The sequence below is a fragment of the Ceratina calcarata genome, unplaced genomic scaffold, assembly GCF_001652005.2.
Source record: "Ceratina calcarata isolate Rehan_Ccalc_2016 unplaced genomic scaffold, ASM165200v1 scaffold350.2, whole genome shotgun sequence".
NCBI lineage: Eukaryota > Metazoa > Arthropoda > Insecta > Hymenoptera > Apidae > Ceratina > Ceratina calcarata.
In genome coordinates this window covers 1,135,228-1,151,040 of record NW_017157935.1, presented here as the reverse complement: position 1 = coordinate 1,151,040, position 15,813 = coordinate 1,135,228, and the positions used below count along the sequence as shown (strand labels likewise).

Below are 15,813 nucleotides of genomic sequence, written 5' to 3'. Positions count from 1 at the left end.
GCAAAACTGTACGACCTATTTTATTTTTTTGTTTTATTTCCGAAGGAGAGTTGCATAGAATTGCATTTATTTAGTTCCCTTCACTGATTTATTCCCGTTTGACAAGATCGCCAGTGGACATCAAATTTCGTCGCGTGTTTTATTAATTTCAGATCCTCCCAATGAGTTCCTTTACAGATCAAATTATATTGTTCATTTTGATTGAGTCATTAAAACTGAATTATCGTTTAAGATTGTCCCATTGTTTCTTTTCATTCAGGAGAACACTAATTTATTGTTCACTTTTCCTTAAGTTTCATCGAATCAACTAACGTTTGAAATAAATTGCTTGAGGATAATTTATTCGTGAATGCGACACGTATCGAAAATAATTTCTGCATTCAAGTCCCTCGCCTGTCGACAAGGTCAGCGCATCGAGCAACCGAGAATAAATCTGTGTTTTAAAATCTGCCTACGTTAGTTTTGATTGCCAGTCTTCAATGCTCTGGTATTTAATCTTATTTCGTTTTATCCTTAGAATTCGTCGTTCGCTTATTCTTGTCATCCAACGCGCACGCACCATCGATCGACCAAAGGCAAACACGTCAAACGTTACGATTTTCAATTAAATTTCCGAATCTAAAATTGTCCGAATGTTATAAAATAAATTCTCTATTTTATTCTAGAAATTCAATTATCTTCTCGATTTTTTAAAAGACAAGAGTAGTTAAATTAATTTCTTCGATTTCTCGTCGCATTTAATATTTTCTTATGTTATCAATTTTGCAAACGTAATTTATGCAATCGATTCTGTTATTAAAAATGCCGAACGTCTGAATAGAAATAATTTTCAAAAGGAATGTTTAATCGTGTTGCCTTTTATTCTCATTTGAATATTATAATATTTCCTGTGTGTACATCTACACACTATCCCATTGTTCCTTCTCATACCGTTTTGATTCAGAGTTTTTCATGATAATTTGATTCGTTTAATCGAAAGACGCACAACGCTTGAACTTACAAAGGCTGGAATCGATTACAAATCATTTTTCTGTATCTGTGAACTTCCTACGACGACAAGTGTGCATATATCGAATAATTACATCGATCGATCGCGCTCTACTCCGCGAAGAATCAACGCGGTGGATCATCGCCATCCATGTTTGATTCGTCACCAAGGATCTTAATTACAATCCAAATTTTATAGCTAGCTACCAGTAAAACGAACATTAATTTTGATAGAATCTCGAAACGTCGTACATGCTGATTTTTAATCGTGTAACTAAATTTCTGATCGAAGTGTTCGATCAAGTCAGTTGCTGGAAAAAGATATCAAAGCAACGTCTCTCAGATTTTGTTGGTCTCGAGTGCGTGGACACATTCCATATAATAAACCTTGCAGTACACACGTAGTCTCTACAAAAAGTATTTGTACGTAGTTATAATATGAAACGAAACGTATTCTCATCAAATTTTACACTTTACGACACCGAACCATTATAATCTCAGAATAATATTTATTACGCGATAAGAAACGTACTAACTAATTGATACGTAAATGCTAACTATACGCGGTGTGCAAATACTTTTTGCAGCCACCATGAGTATCGAGTGCGATCAAGATCGCGCGTTGATCGAAAGCGTACATCGAGCTTAGCCTGTGCGAATTCCTGCTTCCCTTTTAAAGGATCGACGCGACAGTATCGATAATATACCGTCTACGGCCGGCTCCTTACTATATACGTATATGTATATGTATACGCTTAAAGTTACGAGCTATGTATTTTTTGAATGAACGCGACTCGTCCGTTCGTCGCTCGAATCGATTTACAAATACTACTTAAGTTGTGAAAGACACGATTGAATCTACAATTCAAAAGGTCGATTTCGATGGAAACGGTGGATATTCGGGCTTGTTAATCGATAGCCGATCGCCGGTCATCGATCACGGAAAAAACGAGGTCGGGAGGAATTTGCAAAAGAAACTTTCACTTTATTCGAGATAAAGAAAAATCGCTCGAACGGTTCGCCGATATAAACAGTTGTCTATAAATCGGTCACGAGGTAATCGGATTTGGTTTCGCAACCCCCGAAATCGACCCTTCGGCTACACACCATACACGGAGAAAAAGGGGTGATACAAAATCTATGTCCAATCGAAACCGACACACACAAATAGATTAAACTGTTGTTTAATTATTATTATTATTATTAGCTCTAATAGTGATCGGTAACGGAGTCGCTGCTTACAATTAGATTAAACAGACAATAGGCATCGTAGACACATAATGTTACTTAGTGGTTACTCCCTCCGCGGTTCTTTACAGTTCCTCCCTTATTTACAATTATTAAGTACACGCCGCCGTCTTCGTCACGACGGCCTCGAGTCTTATCACGCGTTTTCTAGTTACATACATATCGAAGAGAACGAAGCCCCCGACGCTTTGGCGACGACGCAGATGGAAATTCGACCGAAAACGCTTTCATCTCGTATCGAACCGTCGAAAATTCAATTTTCGTTACCGCCTCCTACCACCTCGTCTAATCTTTGCTTCTTTCGTCACCCGTATTTCTGAATTTCGCGTAAAATATCTTCCCGGAAAAGTTTTCAAAAATATTTGTCTCTCTTAAATTCGTCCACCGAGAATCGAGTTCGCCAGGAAATCGCCGTGATCAACGTCCGCGGGATATTCTCTCGTCGCCCAGCCGCGAATTTTATATTACAATGATTAGTTCGTAGTTACAATCGCTGTCGTCTACTATTTAATTGTTAATAATAATAAGTTGTACTGTTTTACAATGTGTCTCGTCACCGTACAATATTTAAATCGTCGCCGGCCAGCCTCTCTTTTCTCAAAAATACAAAAATTACACGGCGGAGATCAGCCTTTCTACTTCGTTTATTCCTATATCTTTACCTACAAATATTAATTAACTCTTACCAGCTATCGTTGGGACATAGTATCTATCATATACATTATACACGGTGTCGGTCTTCTTCTTGACGAATGAACGTTTTTTTTTTTTAAATAGATAATACGTACAGGTTTCGCGGGGCGGTCGACGATTTCTTGGCAAATTCTCCTCGAGCTCTCGGTCGATTTCCATCGGCGTCGTTTCGCGAAATATTCGAGGAAGTTGTCAGGAAGAGAAAGAGGAAACGTACGTTAAATGTCATCCGCACGCGAGATAGAAACGAACTGAAACTCCACCGCTAATTAATTAAATAATTACACGAATTACTTCAGGGAAGAATTTTTACAGTCTGAAGAGTTTTGTTCTGGTAAAAACTGTCTATGAACCTTTACAATTTTTATTAATATCTATCTATCTATTTTCTTTTGACAGAAGGGTCACGACTGCGTGACCCGTGTGACTCTATGAAATTTTACAAGTGTCTCGTGTGTGTCCACGTGTATGTGTAAAGGGCATACGAGTATCCCTATTTGGCCGTGAATTTCCTGTGGTGCGCATCGCTACGGAAACGACCCTACGTCTACATGTAACTGCGTTTACACAGGAAAATTCGTTACACATGTCGTGCATTAGGGCAGAATATTTGATTCACTTATAATCAATCAAATTCAGATACGTTTCGCTATTAACAATTTAACAGAAAAATGTTCCAAGTAGAATGCTTTCGAATGGTAAACGGTGATAAGATGAATGGAACGTTTTGTAAATAAAAACGTTTTCTAAAAGACGTTCACACGTTTATCACTTGGCGTACACGTGACGTTGAAAAGGTTTCGCTGCATATGTACACGTTCCGCTGTTAATTGCCTTAATCGAGGGTTAACAAGCAGGAAGAGGTCAAGATTTGCCTTAAGGAGTCCCAACGTGGTTTTTCCTAATAATCGTGAATAGTTTGCACTTTTTTTTATACACAAAAGACGCATGGAATTTATTTAATTGCGAATAAATATTCAAAGTAAAGTAAGTGTTAAAATATGTACATTATTATGTAAATCTATTTAAATTTCAGCTTTTAATTATGTAAAGATTTGGTAAACTTGCAGTACAATTGTGATTTTGTTATCAATTATAAACGAGTCTGTTTATACTTTAATTTCGTGGCTAAACTCGGAACATCGTTCTGGTTGGGACTATCTATTTGGTACTATCACAGAGGAGCTTTTCTTTTTCGTCATTTTTAAACGCGAGGACTCCATCGGCCGACTGATATATTTACAATTTACGAGATATCTAAAACGAGGGACACGCAGAACAATAAATAGACGATAATTCGATCAACGATCGAGCACTTGTACTTTATTCTGCGTTAAAACTCGGTCGTCTCGGTCCGTTTCCCTTTTCTCGACGAACATTCTAAAGAATTCGAGACTTGCTATATATATATATGTATATTTCATATACAATGAATGAATTGTGAGAAAAGAGTTTAACAGCCACGAATTATACGAGTAAAATTGTCATGCCATCGAGGTATTTTGTTAAAAAAAATATATCCTCGCTCGATACGTACGTCAGAGTTACTTTCGAATCGTGGATAATCGTTTACTTTAGCGATGATCGTTTCATTGACACTTCCATTCACACCGGACTTGCGAAGTGTCGGCGAAAGTGCAACTAAGATAGTTGATGATTGAAAAGTAGCCCGTTCGTACGTACGAAATTATCTTTTTAAAGTGCCGGATCGTTGAGCCTAATCTCTAAAGTATTATTATTTCTCAGTTTATTTTACATTTATCGGTGTTATATGTTAATACGTATGTATACGCACGTGTGTAGAAAAAGAGAGAGAGAGAGAGGCAGGGATAAAATTAAGTTATGATAAAAGAGAAATCTGGAAACAATTTGTTTGGAAAGAAAATTTGGAAAACAGTTAAACGATTAGGAATTAGTATTTGTTTTGTCAAACAATTTCAAATGCAACTGAAGTTGCTTTAACAGTAAATAAAATATTTTTGAACCTATGTTTCAGGATTTAACTGTTTAATTAAGGAAATAGGTCATTAGAAAAATGGTAGGTTGGAAAATTCTTATAAACGAGCGAAATTTTTACAGCTCGATGTTCATTTTAACATTTATATGATTGTTAGTTTTTAAACAATTTTTACATGGTTGAAACATTAGAACCTTAAAGACTTCTTCGTTCAGTTTTTATAATTTTTACTATGTACAACAACGTATTTAAGGTTCTCTTCTCTGTTTGTGTCTACTCGCTTCTTCCTTATATACACGTATATTTCTCTCTCTCTTTTGATGTAATTCCCCAAGTGGTGCCAAGGGAACATCGACGTGTTATCATCATTTATTTCTTTATCGCTAATTGTGAAAAGGCTTCGAACTACTTTCAAGGTACGCGAATCTCTCGAGGTTAAAACGTTCATATTTACATGCTTAGAAGTACTAAAAGAGTGTCGAGTTATATACAACGATCATCGACGATGACTCCTATTTGTCGATCGACTTGCTACAATATCTTCATTTTTACAGATATTACACGCACGTGACGAACTACTTTCTCTTTCAATCTGCCCACCTGCCCTATTATAAAAATTTGAAACTATTGGAAACTTTAGGCAGATTCTTCGAAAAGCATTCGACTTTCTTAAATTAGATTGGAGTACATCGATAATAACTGACAATTACATTGCGGTTTTTATACATTCATAAAAAGAAATGTATCTAATGAAACTATACAAAATGCATATAGTTGTTCAAGACATAGGACAAAAAATAAAATGCATATTAATAGTCTTAAAATAAATTTCTATATAGATTTTATTTTGTAAATTTATCTTGCACAGAAATTCGCGTATACTGATAACTAAAAATCATTATCAGAAACGGGCATTTAGAGAATCGAAAGTACGCTTTTCGAGAAATCCTTCTGGCGTCTTCGATTTTATTAACGAGACCAAAATGGAATAAACACGAGCAAAGCGAATAGGGTCGATGATGACGACTTATTCATTTTATTCTAACAATGATAAAATTGGCAGTGCTGATGCGAAGAAACTGTATTCCCAGGGAAGAACTTCGATACGCTGTAAACGTGGCACGTGCGAAATGATATACACATTTATCCCGTGTATTCAGCTTCAGAACCCGTATTTCACATCTGATCCGGCGTCTGTACAAATCAGTTCGCTTTGCTCCATTCTGCTTCCTTGTCTTTTTATTTACTAAATTTCGAATTTGAGAAGTGCCCCAAAAATTGAACGATCTTTCATTTTAATTCACTTCACTTACGTTAGTAACAGTTTTAAGACAAAAGATAGAAAAGCATTTTCAACTTTGGAAATATTTTTTAAGTAACCAACGTACAATGATAAGTCGTTTGCATTCGCTTTCAAACTAGTAAACGCTTCTTTAATATCTCGTCCTTAAATCAGTGCAGAATGAAACAAAGCGATCCGCATTTTGAAACCATTTTTTTCAGGACCCTGCGACTACGCTTTCAAGGTAATGATAGTGCATTACACATCAATTAACACCAAAACTAAATACTTCACGATCTCTATATTTTACACAGTGCGATTTTATCATAATCCCTTTGAATTCCCAAATTGTATATATACATGCATATTGCGTAATATGTATATTTATACAGGAAAGTGACGATTGTACATAGAAAGTAGATTCTACTTATGCATAGTCGCGGGGCCCTCCAGTTCCTTTAATTACATTGATTAATTTCTTGGATCGTGCTCAATACTATCTCCTGCATGTGTGTTCTATTCTATGCTTAAGTTGATCCAACATGTGTATTCGTGTATCTGTGTTGTTACATCGTAAACGCAATATTGTTAAGGCCTCTTAGTTACTAACGACAGATCGTCACGTTTCCAATCTTCGTATGTGAACGAAGCGACAGAATAAACTATTCTCCCTTCTCAAAACGTGCTTTATGTCCGTCCATTATACACGCAGAAGTGTCGAAAAGTGCTTGGCCTAGAAATTCTCTGGATTCGTTTAGGATTAAAGGGATGCAAAAATCTACGACCCTCTTGCCTCGTCGTTCGACTAATAATCTGATCTGCGCACGTGTAAGATTCTCAGAGAGACACGCCAGCCAATTATTTTATAACTATTGCAAAGATTTTCAATCACTTTGAAATTAATGAACTATCGAATATATTTTTGCGTATGTCTCAGAGAGTAAGTGCGGTAGATTGTTCGGAATCATGTCCTCGAGAAAATATTTATATCAGGACAGATGAGGAAGCCTCCTATTTTATTGTTGAATAATAAAGAAAAGACAGGTCTTCGGTTTTCATTAGTTTTTTACAATTCCCCCTTTGCATTTCTTTCATAGTGATCTTGAGTAATTGAAATTTCACATGATGTCTAATTCGCAATTCTCATTTCTCTTTCAGAATAAAATATTTTCTAAAACTTCGTGTGGCTCACTGTGATCGCGTTATCTCTTGTCAGTTTCATGGTTCTCGATTCAATTTTTCCACCAATTGGCTCTGTCTCTCCGAGGATAAACAAAAGTGACTGAAAAAGCAAAGCTGAATTGAACTCGTAATGCTGGACTAAAAACCTGAAAGAAATGGTCCGATCAGGGATGAAAATAAGAAAGACGAAACGGAGAAAAATAAAAAGTGGGTTGAGGTAGGAATTAAAGAAAAAATGGTGTGCCAAATCGGAGACAAGAGTTTACGTTATTTCTCTTTTACTTTTTTTTCATGTCTGCAGTTATCTTTATTGTTTGGTGCATCATCTGCCAGCCACTTTCCATAATGAAGGCATATTCGCTAGAGTTGTATACAAGAATACAAGGAACCTCCATCTTGTCGCTTTTAACTAGTCATTATCTAATTTACATAGGTACCTAATTAAAAGCGACAAGATGGAGACTACTTGTACTCTCATTATTTTACATTAGGTAAAATAATTAAACGTACGTTTACAATTTAAATGCCCAACTGACCAGCTACAGTGAGCTACATATTTACAAATCTTGTTGAGTAAACATCTACACATCTGTTTTTTTTATTTCTCGTTTAATAGGAAACATCAATTTCACGCGAGCCACACATACGTGTCTCTTCCGTCTTCCATTCTTGTTCTTTTCTCGCATGCATACGTACACTTTCGTTTCGCTTTCTACGTTCTGCCTTTTACCTTCCTCCGCGCTTTTCCGCCGATGATCAATTAAATTACAACTTCGGACTATTGCAAAACTTAGACGGGACCGTGGCGTTCTACCTCTCAAATAGATAAAGAATTCCTTCCGGCCTTCCTTTTGCTCTCAATCAATTTAGCACTTTCCAAGAAAACTGCCAACTTCGATTCGCTGAGTACATCAGCTTCCGGATGGACCGAAGTCTTGTGAAACGGTGTTAAAGAATAGTAGGGCCATGAAAGTCCGCGATAAAACTAGGAGGAAACCATTTCGGAGGTTTTCATTTACATTTAAAAACTCATTTAAATGAAGTTCGAATTTTAAAAGTGAGAAGCTTCGCGAATTCGTAAAGCAGCGAAACGTCCCGTACAAATAATTAAAGCAGCTTCGTATTTATAAAATGTGATCAACGATTTAAAACGGATGAACATTTGCCAAAGTTTAAGAAACGCTCGTATTCCGTCCAAATATTCTTTTTATATTCCTTGCATGCTTGCTTGATTATTAATTAATTCATTCATTAGATAAATTCATCATACTTATTATACCACAGATCACCTTAAAATCAACGAATTGCACACATTATCAATATTATTCCCGTGAAAGTGGATGAATACAGTGTTACATGAAAGCGGTGAGATGATCTCAATGATCAAGGTAGTCCATTTATGTGTTTGCGATACGAAAATGTTCGTATAATCGAGGCCACGATCGCTCGTGATTTTCGTTTACGAATGATTTGAAAAATTCGAATGAGCTACTATCGTAATTGTTGTATGTACATGGTGTGACTGACCTATATTTACAAGAATGACGCGAACAGGCGCTTCGGTTAATTAAACCGAAACACGATCAGATCGGCGGTTGTCAATTATACAAAATGAAGACTTCGACGAAAGAAGGCTACCGTGTCGCAATGTATAGGTTATACGCATCTGGCAAATTTCAATTTGAAAATATTGCGGCAGTAAGAAAACAAACTCAACTCTTCCACACATCTTCTTTACGCAAAATGAATCAACAAGAAGTGTGATCTAAAGTAATTCATTAGCTACTTGTATGATCGGAACGAATTGTCTATATTTATTGAACTACGTATTACATTTTCATAAACCAAAGTTGATTTATGATAACATCGCATAAGCAGTGAATGTTTACCATTCTAATTAATTCATTTTAAATGATTTAAAATTGCACGTGCATTGCAAATGCAAGTTATTTTCCTATTACTGCAATATTTTTAATTTAGTTTCAACTGACAGTGTTAATCGAGTGCGAATTTGTTACTCCCTTCGAAGTCCTCGCTCGAGCGTACACACCTTTTTTCCCGGGTTTTGAAAGACAATCGATCGTTCTTGACGAGATTTACTTTCCTAGACCGATCCGACGAAAGGGATGATTGGTAGAGAGGCAAATCTGATAGCGGATCGGTCTAAGAAAGTAAATCTCGTCACGATAGTTGCGTAGTAGAAATTAGTTGAGTCTGCTTAAAAAAGAGAACACATGCGTTGCTTTCGTCTCTCGATGAAAAACGAGGTTTCATTTTTTTCATTCTTTTTTTGTTGCTACTATGCTAAATCGCTACCTAAAGATATCCTACAAGATAATTCACGTGAAAATTCTACTGGCTACCTAAGTTTTTCCTTAAACTAAAAATCACACTCAGAACGTAATTTATGAATACACCGCGAGCTCGTCATCGTCCGGCCTCAGAGTGCGCCCGAATTCGACTCGTAACGGTGATGTATTGTTAGATATTACATGGTAATACAGACGAGATTGGCGATCCGAGTCGAGAGATAATTCTATCTCTTTCTAAAAGGATTACGACGATAATCTCGTTCGCGTGAATGATGTCGCGTATAAAATAATGAGACCTAATTAGCTAATTGAAACGCGATTCGGCAAATATACTCCGGAGGCCGTGATTCGAGCGATCGTTCAAGTCTAAAAATAAAAAGAAAAAAAGGAGAAACCAAAGCGAGATCTCATATGAAAGTGCTTATACAAAGTTTTGAAATTAAACTAGGAAGTCTATCTATCTACACCCAAAGACTACTCGTGGACGATTCTTCTTCTATTTACATCTGGAAAATCCTCGCCTTCATTTCCTCGTCCTTCGAACTCTCCGGTCCTCGGATATATTTATTGGAATTAATCCATCTAAACCATTTATTGGAGACCATCTTTTCACGTCAAAACGAACTAGTGTTAGAATAGCTCGCAATCGAAAATCCATGGCTTTTCAAATTCTCTCCAAACTGAGAGTAATGTCCTCTCTATCCTTCAAAGCCTTAAAAATACGATTCCAGATTTTAACTATACATCCTTTCTGAAGTCAGGATTATTTTCACCGAACTTTGAAAATTGTCTGCGATTATCCACGACCCTCAATTTCAATTCTCTTACAGTTTTTCTATACTGCTTCTTCTTTCTTCGGCGCTCGCTGTTTCTTGTTTTCTTTCTTCGTCGAGGTTCGATCGTGTATCATCGATGGGACACGGTGATTACAAACTCTAACGCGTTGTAAGGTGGTTTAACGTGTTCGAAATCCGTTTAGATCGGAATAAAAGGTGCGTGTGATCGATTCTACGGATCCATCATGAGGAACCTATCCCATGCGCACGGTTCTGCAATTGATCACGGTTAAATTCGAGATCCCAAGATACTTTCTCCGATCGAGAAAAACGACTCCTCTCGTTGTTCCGCTTCAGCAGGTACAAGGTAAACCGGAGTACTCGCGGTTGCTCCATCTACGAATAATCTTTTACTTTCAGTTCATTTTACTATTTTACACGCTTCTATTATAATACGTGTAACGTACGCATCTAAAAGAAAAATGAAAAAAATAATAGCGTGGCGACGCGCTTTATCGGTATCAAGACGGAAGAAAAGTTGTTCCATTGACAAATACGTTATATACATATTAGACGTAATTATTAATCACGAACAGGTCATTCGTAAAGAACGACCGAGGCTATCTTCCTTCCGCTTTTGTGCACGATTGTACCTCCTCAAAAAAAAATCGAGAAGAAGCAGCATAAAAACAGTGGCGATCGTACGACGTATAAATAAAAAGAGCCTCACGAGGATATAGCAAAAAATGCAGAAAAATAAATAAGGCGAAATGAAATAAAGACAGGAGATTGAAAACCTGTATCGTTTCCATCGATCGCGATTACAATCTGTCTATACGTCTTATTCCATCGATTCTCAGGCGCGTCGATTATTCCTTCGCGAGACATGTTGGCTGATGCGATTCTTGGCGAAGGAAGGACGAAAGCGGTTTTTGAGTTAATTGTATCGCTAATTATTCAGCGAGCTACGATTGACTTCGAAACCATGGATTTCAAACGAGAACCGAGTCCGGTTCCCACGATTTTGACGATCCCATTTTTGGTTGTAAGCTATTCCATTGCTAGCTTATTTGACGTGAAAAGATGATCTCTCATCTTAAAGAAACCACCTTCTGTGACTGAAGATAGAATAAGAATCGCGAGGATTCCTAAAATACATGATAGATTCATCGGACGATTTAATTCCAATACACATTGTTCTATCGAGGACACACAGAATTCAAAGGACGAGGAAACGAAGAGAAGGATTTTCTGGGTATGGATAGAAAAAGAACCGTTTTTGGGTGTAGATAGGTGGACCTCCTAGTTTAACTTTGAAACTTTGTATAAACGCTTTCGCGCGTGTATTTTACTTTCTTCCTCTCTAGGCTCCCTCTTTCACGTATGTATACTGCGGTACGTATAATATATTTATACTTAATAGATATTTATATACATACACGTGACTATGTATATATATATCTCAGCTAGTCGAAAATTGAGGCTTTAGTGCTCGGCAGTCTATTGTCTCTCTTGGCTTTTCTTCTTCCTCTTCCTCTTCTCGGTCCACCCCGAATCTCGCAGTTTCTTCCCGTTCCAGCCTACGTACCCTTCCACGCTTATTTCGTCCCCCACGTTCCTTTGTCCATCTCTCTCGGTTCCCGTCTCCCGTTTCCATCTTCAGGCTGTCGGAAATTCGTCTTCTCTCTTCGCGTGTAGCGATTACTTCGGCGCCCGTGTTTGCGATTTCGGAGGAAGGATCTTTTTATTCCCATTGATGAGGAGAGGGTGGCAATTCCGAGGGATGAGCCACCGTGGAGCTGCAAGTCGTACGAACAGATCATTAGTGCTTGCCATTTTTCTTTTTTTTTTTGTTTACGGAAAACGAATCTTTATTTGCTATGCGTTTCGTTTTTCGTTCGTTTCTTCTCTTTTTTTGTTCGCTTGCGTTTGTATTTTTTTTTTTTAACTCTCTCGGAAGTGAAAAAACTTGCGAGAAGTAAGAAACAGAGATGGTGGTGGTAGCTACTTGTCAAATCTCCGATATCTCTGTGCCCGTGTTCGGATCGAACGCACAGTTTTCGGACTGGGGACTTGGTAAAATGTTCGCAAGGCACTTTTCTCTTTCTATCAGATCTTAGTTCGTCTTCCTAGTTCCTCTTCGCACACTTTTTTTTTTTAATCGCAGCTTTACTAAGCCCCACAGTAGCGAGGGTATCCTTCGAGCCAAGATCAACGAGACGACTCCACGTATTCTTTTTCTTTTCTGCAACTTTTCAACACAGCACGAATTACAAACATGGCACAAAGCAATCTATAGATAAACTGTATTTTAAATAGTAATCCCGTGGTTCAGTTAGACTCGTCTACGTGTTCGCGTGGCTCGACGGATACCCCTCGCGCGCGGAGATTTGACCGTCTAATCGAAAGGAAAAGAAACAAACAAGTGAACGGAAAATTGTACACTGACGAAAGTGCAAAGTGCTCCTCGCTATCGGAAAGGTTTTCTCTCTCGTACGGTCGTGTGGGCAATCGTCGAAAGCATTCGTTCCAAAAAAACGCTACTTCGAGTCTCATCGGCTAAACAATCAGGGCACCAGGGAAAGGAAGTGGTGGAAAATGGGTTTCATATATGTACGCGTATGTACATACATGGAGCGAAGCATATATCGTCAACGAGTGGCAGCAGTGCGTCTCGAAAGTGTCAAAATACAATCGGCGAGAGAATTATTGTACAACTTAAACAACTAACGAAACAACCAACAAAAATTAACACGAAATAAACGAAACATCGCAAACAAGGCTTTAAATGTGTAAATTAATTCAGTACCATACGGATATTAAAAGTGCATCACATAAATAATAATACGGGAATTGATAAAAATTAGTTTATGCTAAAACTCATTGGACGTGTGAAATATTCTCACAAATTAAAAATTGATTTTTGTAAGGAAATCTATAGTTGCTATTAGAGTAAACTTGAATGCACCGAATTAATGCACGCGCCTAATACAAAAACAAAGGAACAACTCCATAAGTATCGACAGTTAAAGGTTTCAAAGAACAAGGCTGTATTCGTACTATAAAACTACGGGGTATTATATAGAGTTCTATAGTACTTCGATCTCTCTACCGTGTGTCTCGATCCTGTACAATTATTGCATTACTTCTACGTATAAATTAGGTTGGTGCATACTATTTTTCAAATTTTCCAGTCTATCTTCATTCTTATCGTTGCCTATTATAAATCAAAGCAAACATGAAATCATTTTATTGGAAATAATTCATACTTCAGCCAGACTCATAATAAAGACATTGCAATTTTGTTTGAAGACATTGAAACATAATTATTAACATTTTAATTGAAGCAGTGACTAATTTTGTACGAGTCCTTTATCAAAGACAATGAAAACAAATTAGATATCACTGGAACGAATAATAAATGCAAAAAGAGTCATCAAAGAATTTACAGGTTTCAGATAATCATCATTCGTGCTCAAAATCATTTAATGATTCACCGAGATATAGAAGTAACTGATAAATTATTTAAATGAAACAGAAAGTGCATCTGCTGTGTTCAAAGAAAATGTTTCGTATGCACCAACTTAATATGTATGCATCAATCATGTGGTACTCGTTTTTTTAATTACGTACTCTTGTCGAATGACAAAAGCGTGAATTAGATCGCTTTTATTCAATCTACGGCTCCAACCGCGAGACGATTTTCCGTTCGACGTCCTCTGCGTTCTCGTGACGATCGATTCGAAGAGTCATTTCGCATTTTCGAGATCGTACGGTCACGTTTCGATCACGCGTTCTGTTATCCCGCCTCATTTGAGAACAACATTTATCAGCCAATAAGTAAGTTAAATTTCAATAATTCATTGTTGCAAAATGTGTAATTGCCATGTGCATAAAACATGTCTTCTTTGGTCAAACCAATACTAATTCAGTCAACTAAACAGAAATCGTACGAGAAACGTGTTTAAGTTTCAAATATGATTTTTATGGAGGAATTATCATAAAAAAGTTGCTATCCAAGTTTATATGAAGTAGTTCAAATTATCAATATGGTAAGAAAATTTTCAAAAATGAGAGATGAAATTTTTTTTGAACAATTATATCAATGAGCAGTATGTGCTTTTATTTATTATTTTCAAAATGGATAGACGACTTGTTTATTGACTGAGATACGAGGTTGCGCATAGCTGGAATGATCGAACGGGTGACTTTAAACGAGGCCACGGCGCGGCGGCTTGTGGACCGCCGCCAATAGCGATTCTCGATTCTTCAAATTCTACGTTGCCGGGAAGACAACGGAAGAAAAGGGGGATGATGCGACCGACAGGTCTGGAGCTGAACAAAAAGGAAAAAACACGCTTCATCTGATTTCCATGCAGCTGTCAGCTTGCGTGACAGCCGTCCGTTAATCACGATTCTTTATATACGTTTTTCGTTTCTCAATTACTTATGTATTCGATTCTTTCTTTCTTTCTATTATTCCGGTGTGTCTCTCTTTCTCCGTTTGTCTTGTTCTTTTCTTGTAACGTCTCCACTCGTTAGCCCTTTAAGAATAACGCACGATTTCGTCGTTTCTTGTTTTCTCCTCCCGCGTTTAAGCCTTCGATTTGTCTCGATGATTTCGGGCTTTGCCTTGCCAAGTTCTTGAGAAAAAAGTCAATCGTAGAAATATTTACCCTCGCCCCAGTTCGACAAATTTATTTCTAAACTGTGTGAAAATGATCGCTCATTTTTGTCCACCCCCATATCTGCACGCGATTCCACTATTAGATTTCACACGTGGTTATCGTTTTCATAAGTAAAGAATATTAATATTTGATTTATAATATTTGAAACGTTAAAAGACATAGGTTGCTCCAGAAGACATTTAATTACCGAAATATACGCGACATATATTTCAATAAAATCTGCAAGGTAAATCGATTATGAAGTCTGTACTTCACGATTTAGCGAGGGAACTTTCAGTGAAATGAACGAATTAGCAAAGTTTCGTTCGTTAATTGAGATCGCGGTATAATCTCTCTTGGCAAAGCAAACCCTGTGGGTCAACAAAATTTTCGCCGAAACCGGCGGCGGCGTCGCGTCCCGGACTTGGCGAAATGACAGTAATAGTCTCGCGGCTTGTGTCGGTTCTCGCCCGAAAAGCACGTCCGCTGGTTTAGTTTCGACGAACGAGCTAAAAATTCTCTTTTCAGTTTCTCATCGTCGTCGGCTATATTTTTCACATTTGCAAAAAAATTTAAACGACCTAGTACATTTAGAAATTCGAAAAATATTGTATGACCAAAAAAAAAATAATAAAAAAACGCGGAACATGTTCTCAATGTTCAAGTTTTAAAATGAATTATGACTTCAGCGTAAAAAATCATTGTGCCA

General features: G+C 37.2%; 1 protein-coding gene across 4 annotated transcripts in view; it reads right to left on the bottom strand.

Annotated features, from left to right (window-relative positions):
* Positions 1-2,155: 2,155 nt before the first annotated feature.
* nmo (serine/threonine-protein kinase nemo) overlaps positions 2,156-15,813 on the bottom strand; it is a 131,473-nt gene continuing 117,815 nt past the window's right edge. For 2 of the 4 annotated variants that reach the window (XR_001916640.2, XM_018025152.2), the window contains exon 11: positions 2,156-12,236. Coding sequence is in view for 1 of the 4 variants with exons in the window: in XM_018025152.2 (XP_017880641.1) it covers positions 12,182-12,236 (55 nt within the window). In the remaining 3 variants the exon portion in view is untranslated. Of the gene's footprint in view, positions 12,237-12,445; positions 12,689-15,813 lie in introns of all 4 variants that reach the window. The other 2 variants (XR_003389234.1, XR_003389233.1) reach the window with 2 other exon arrangements.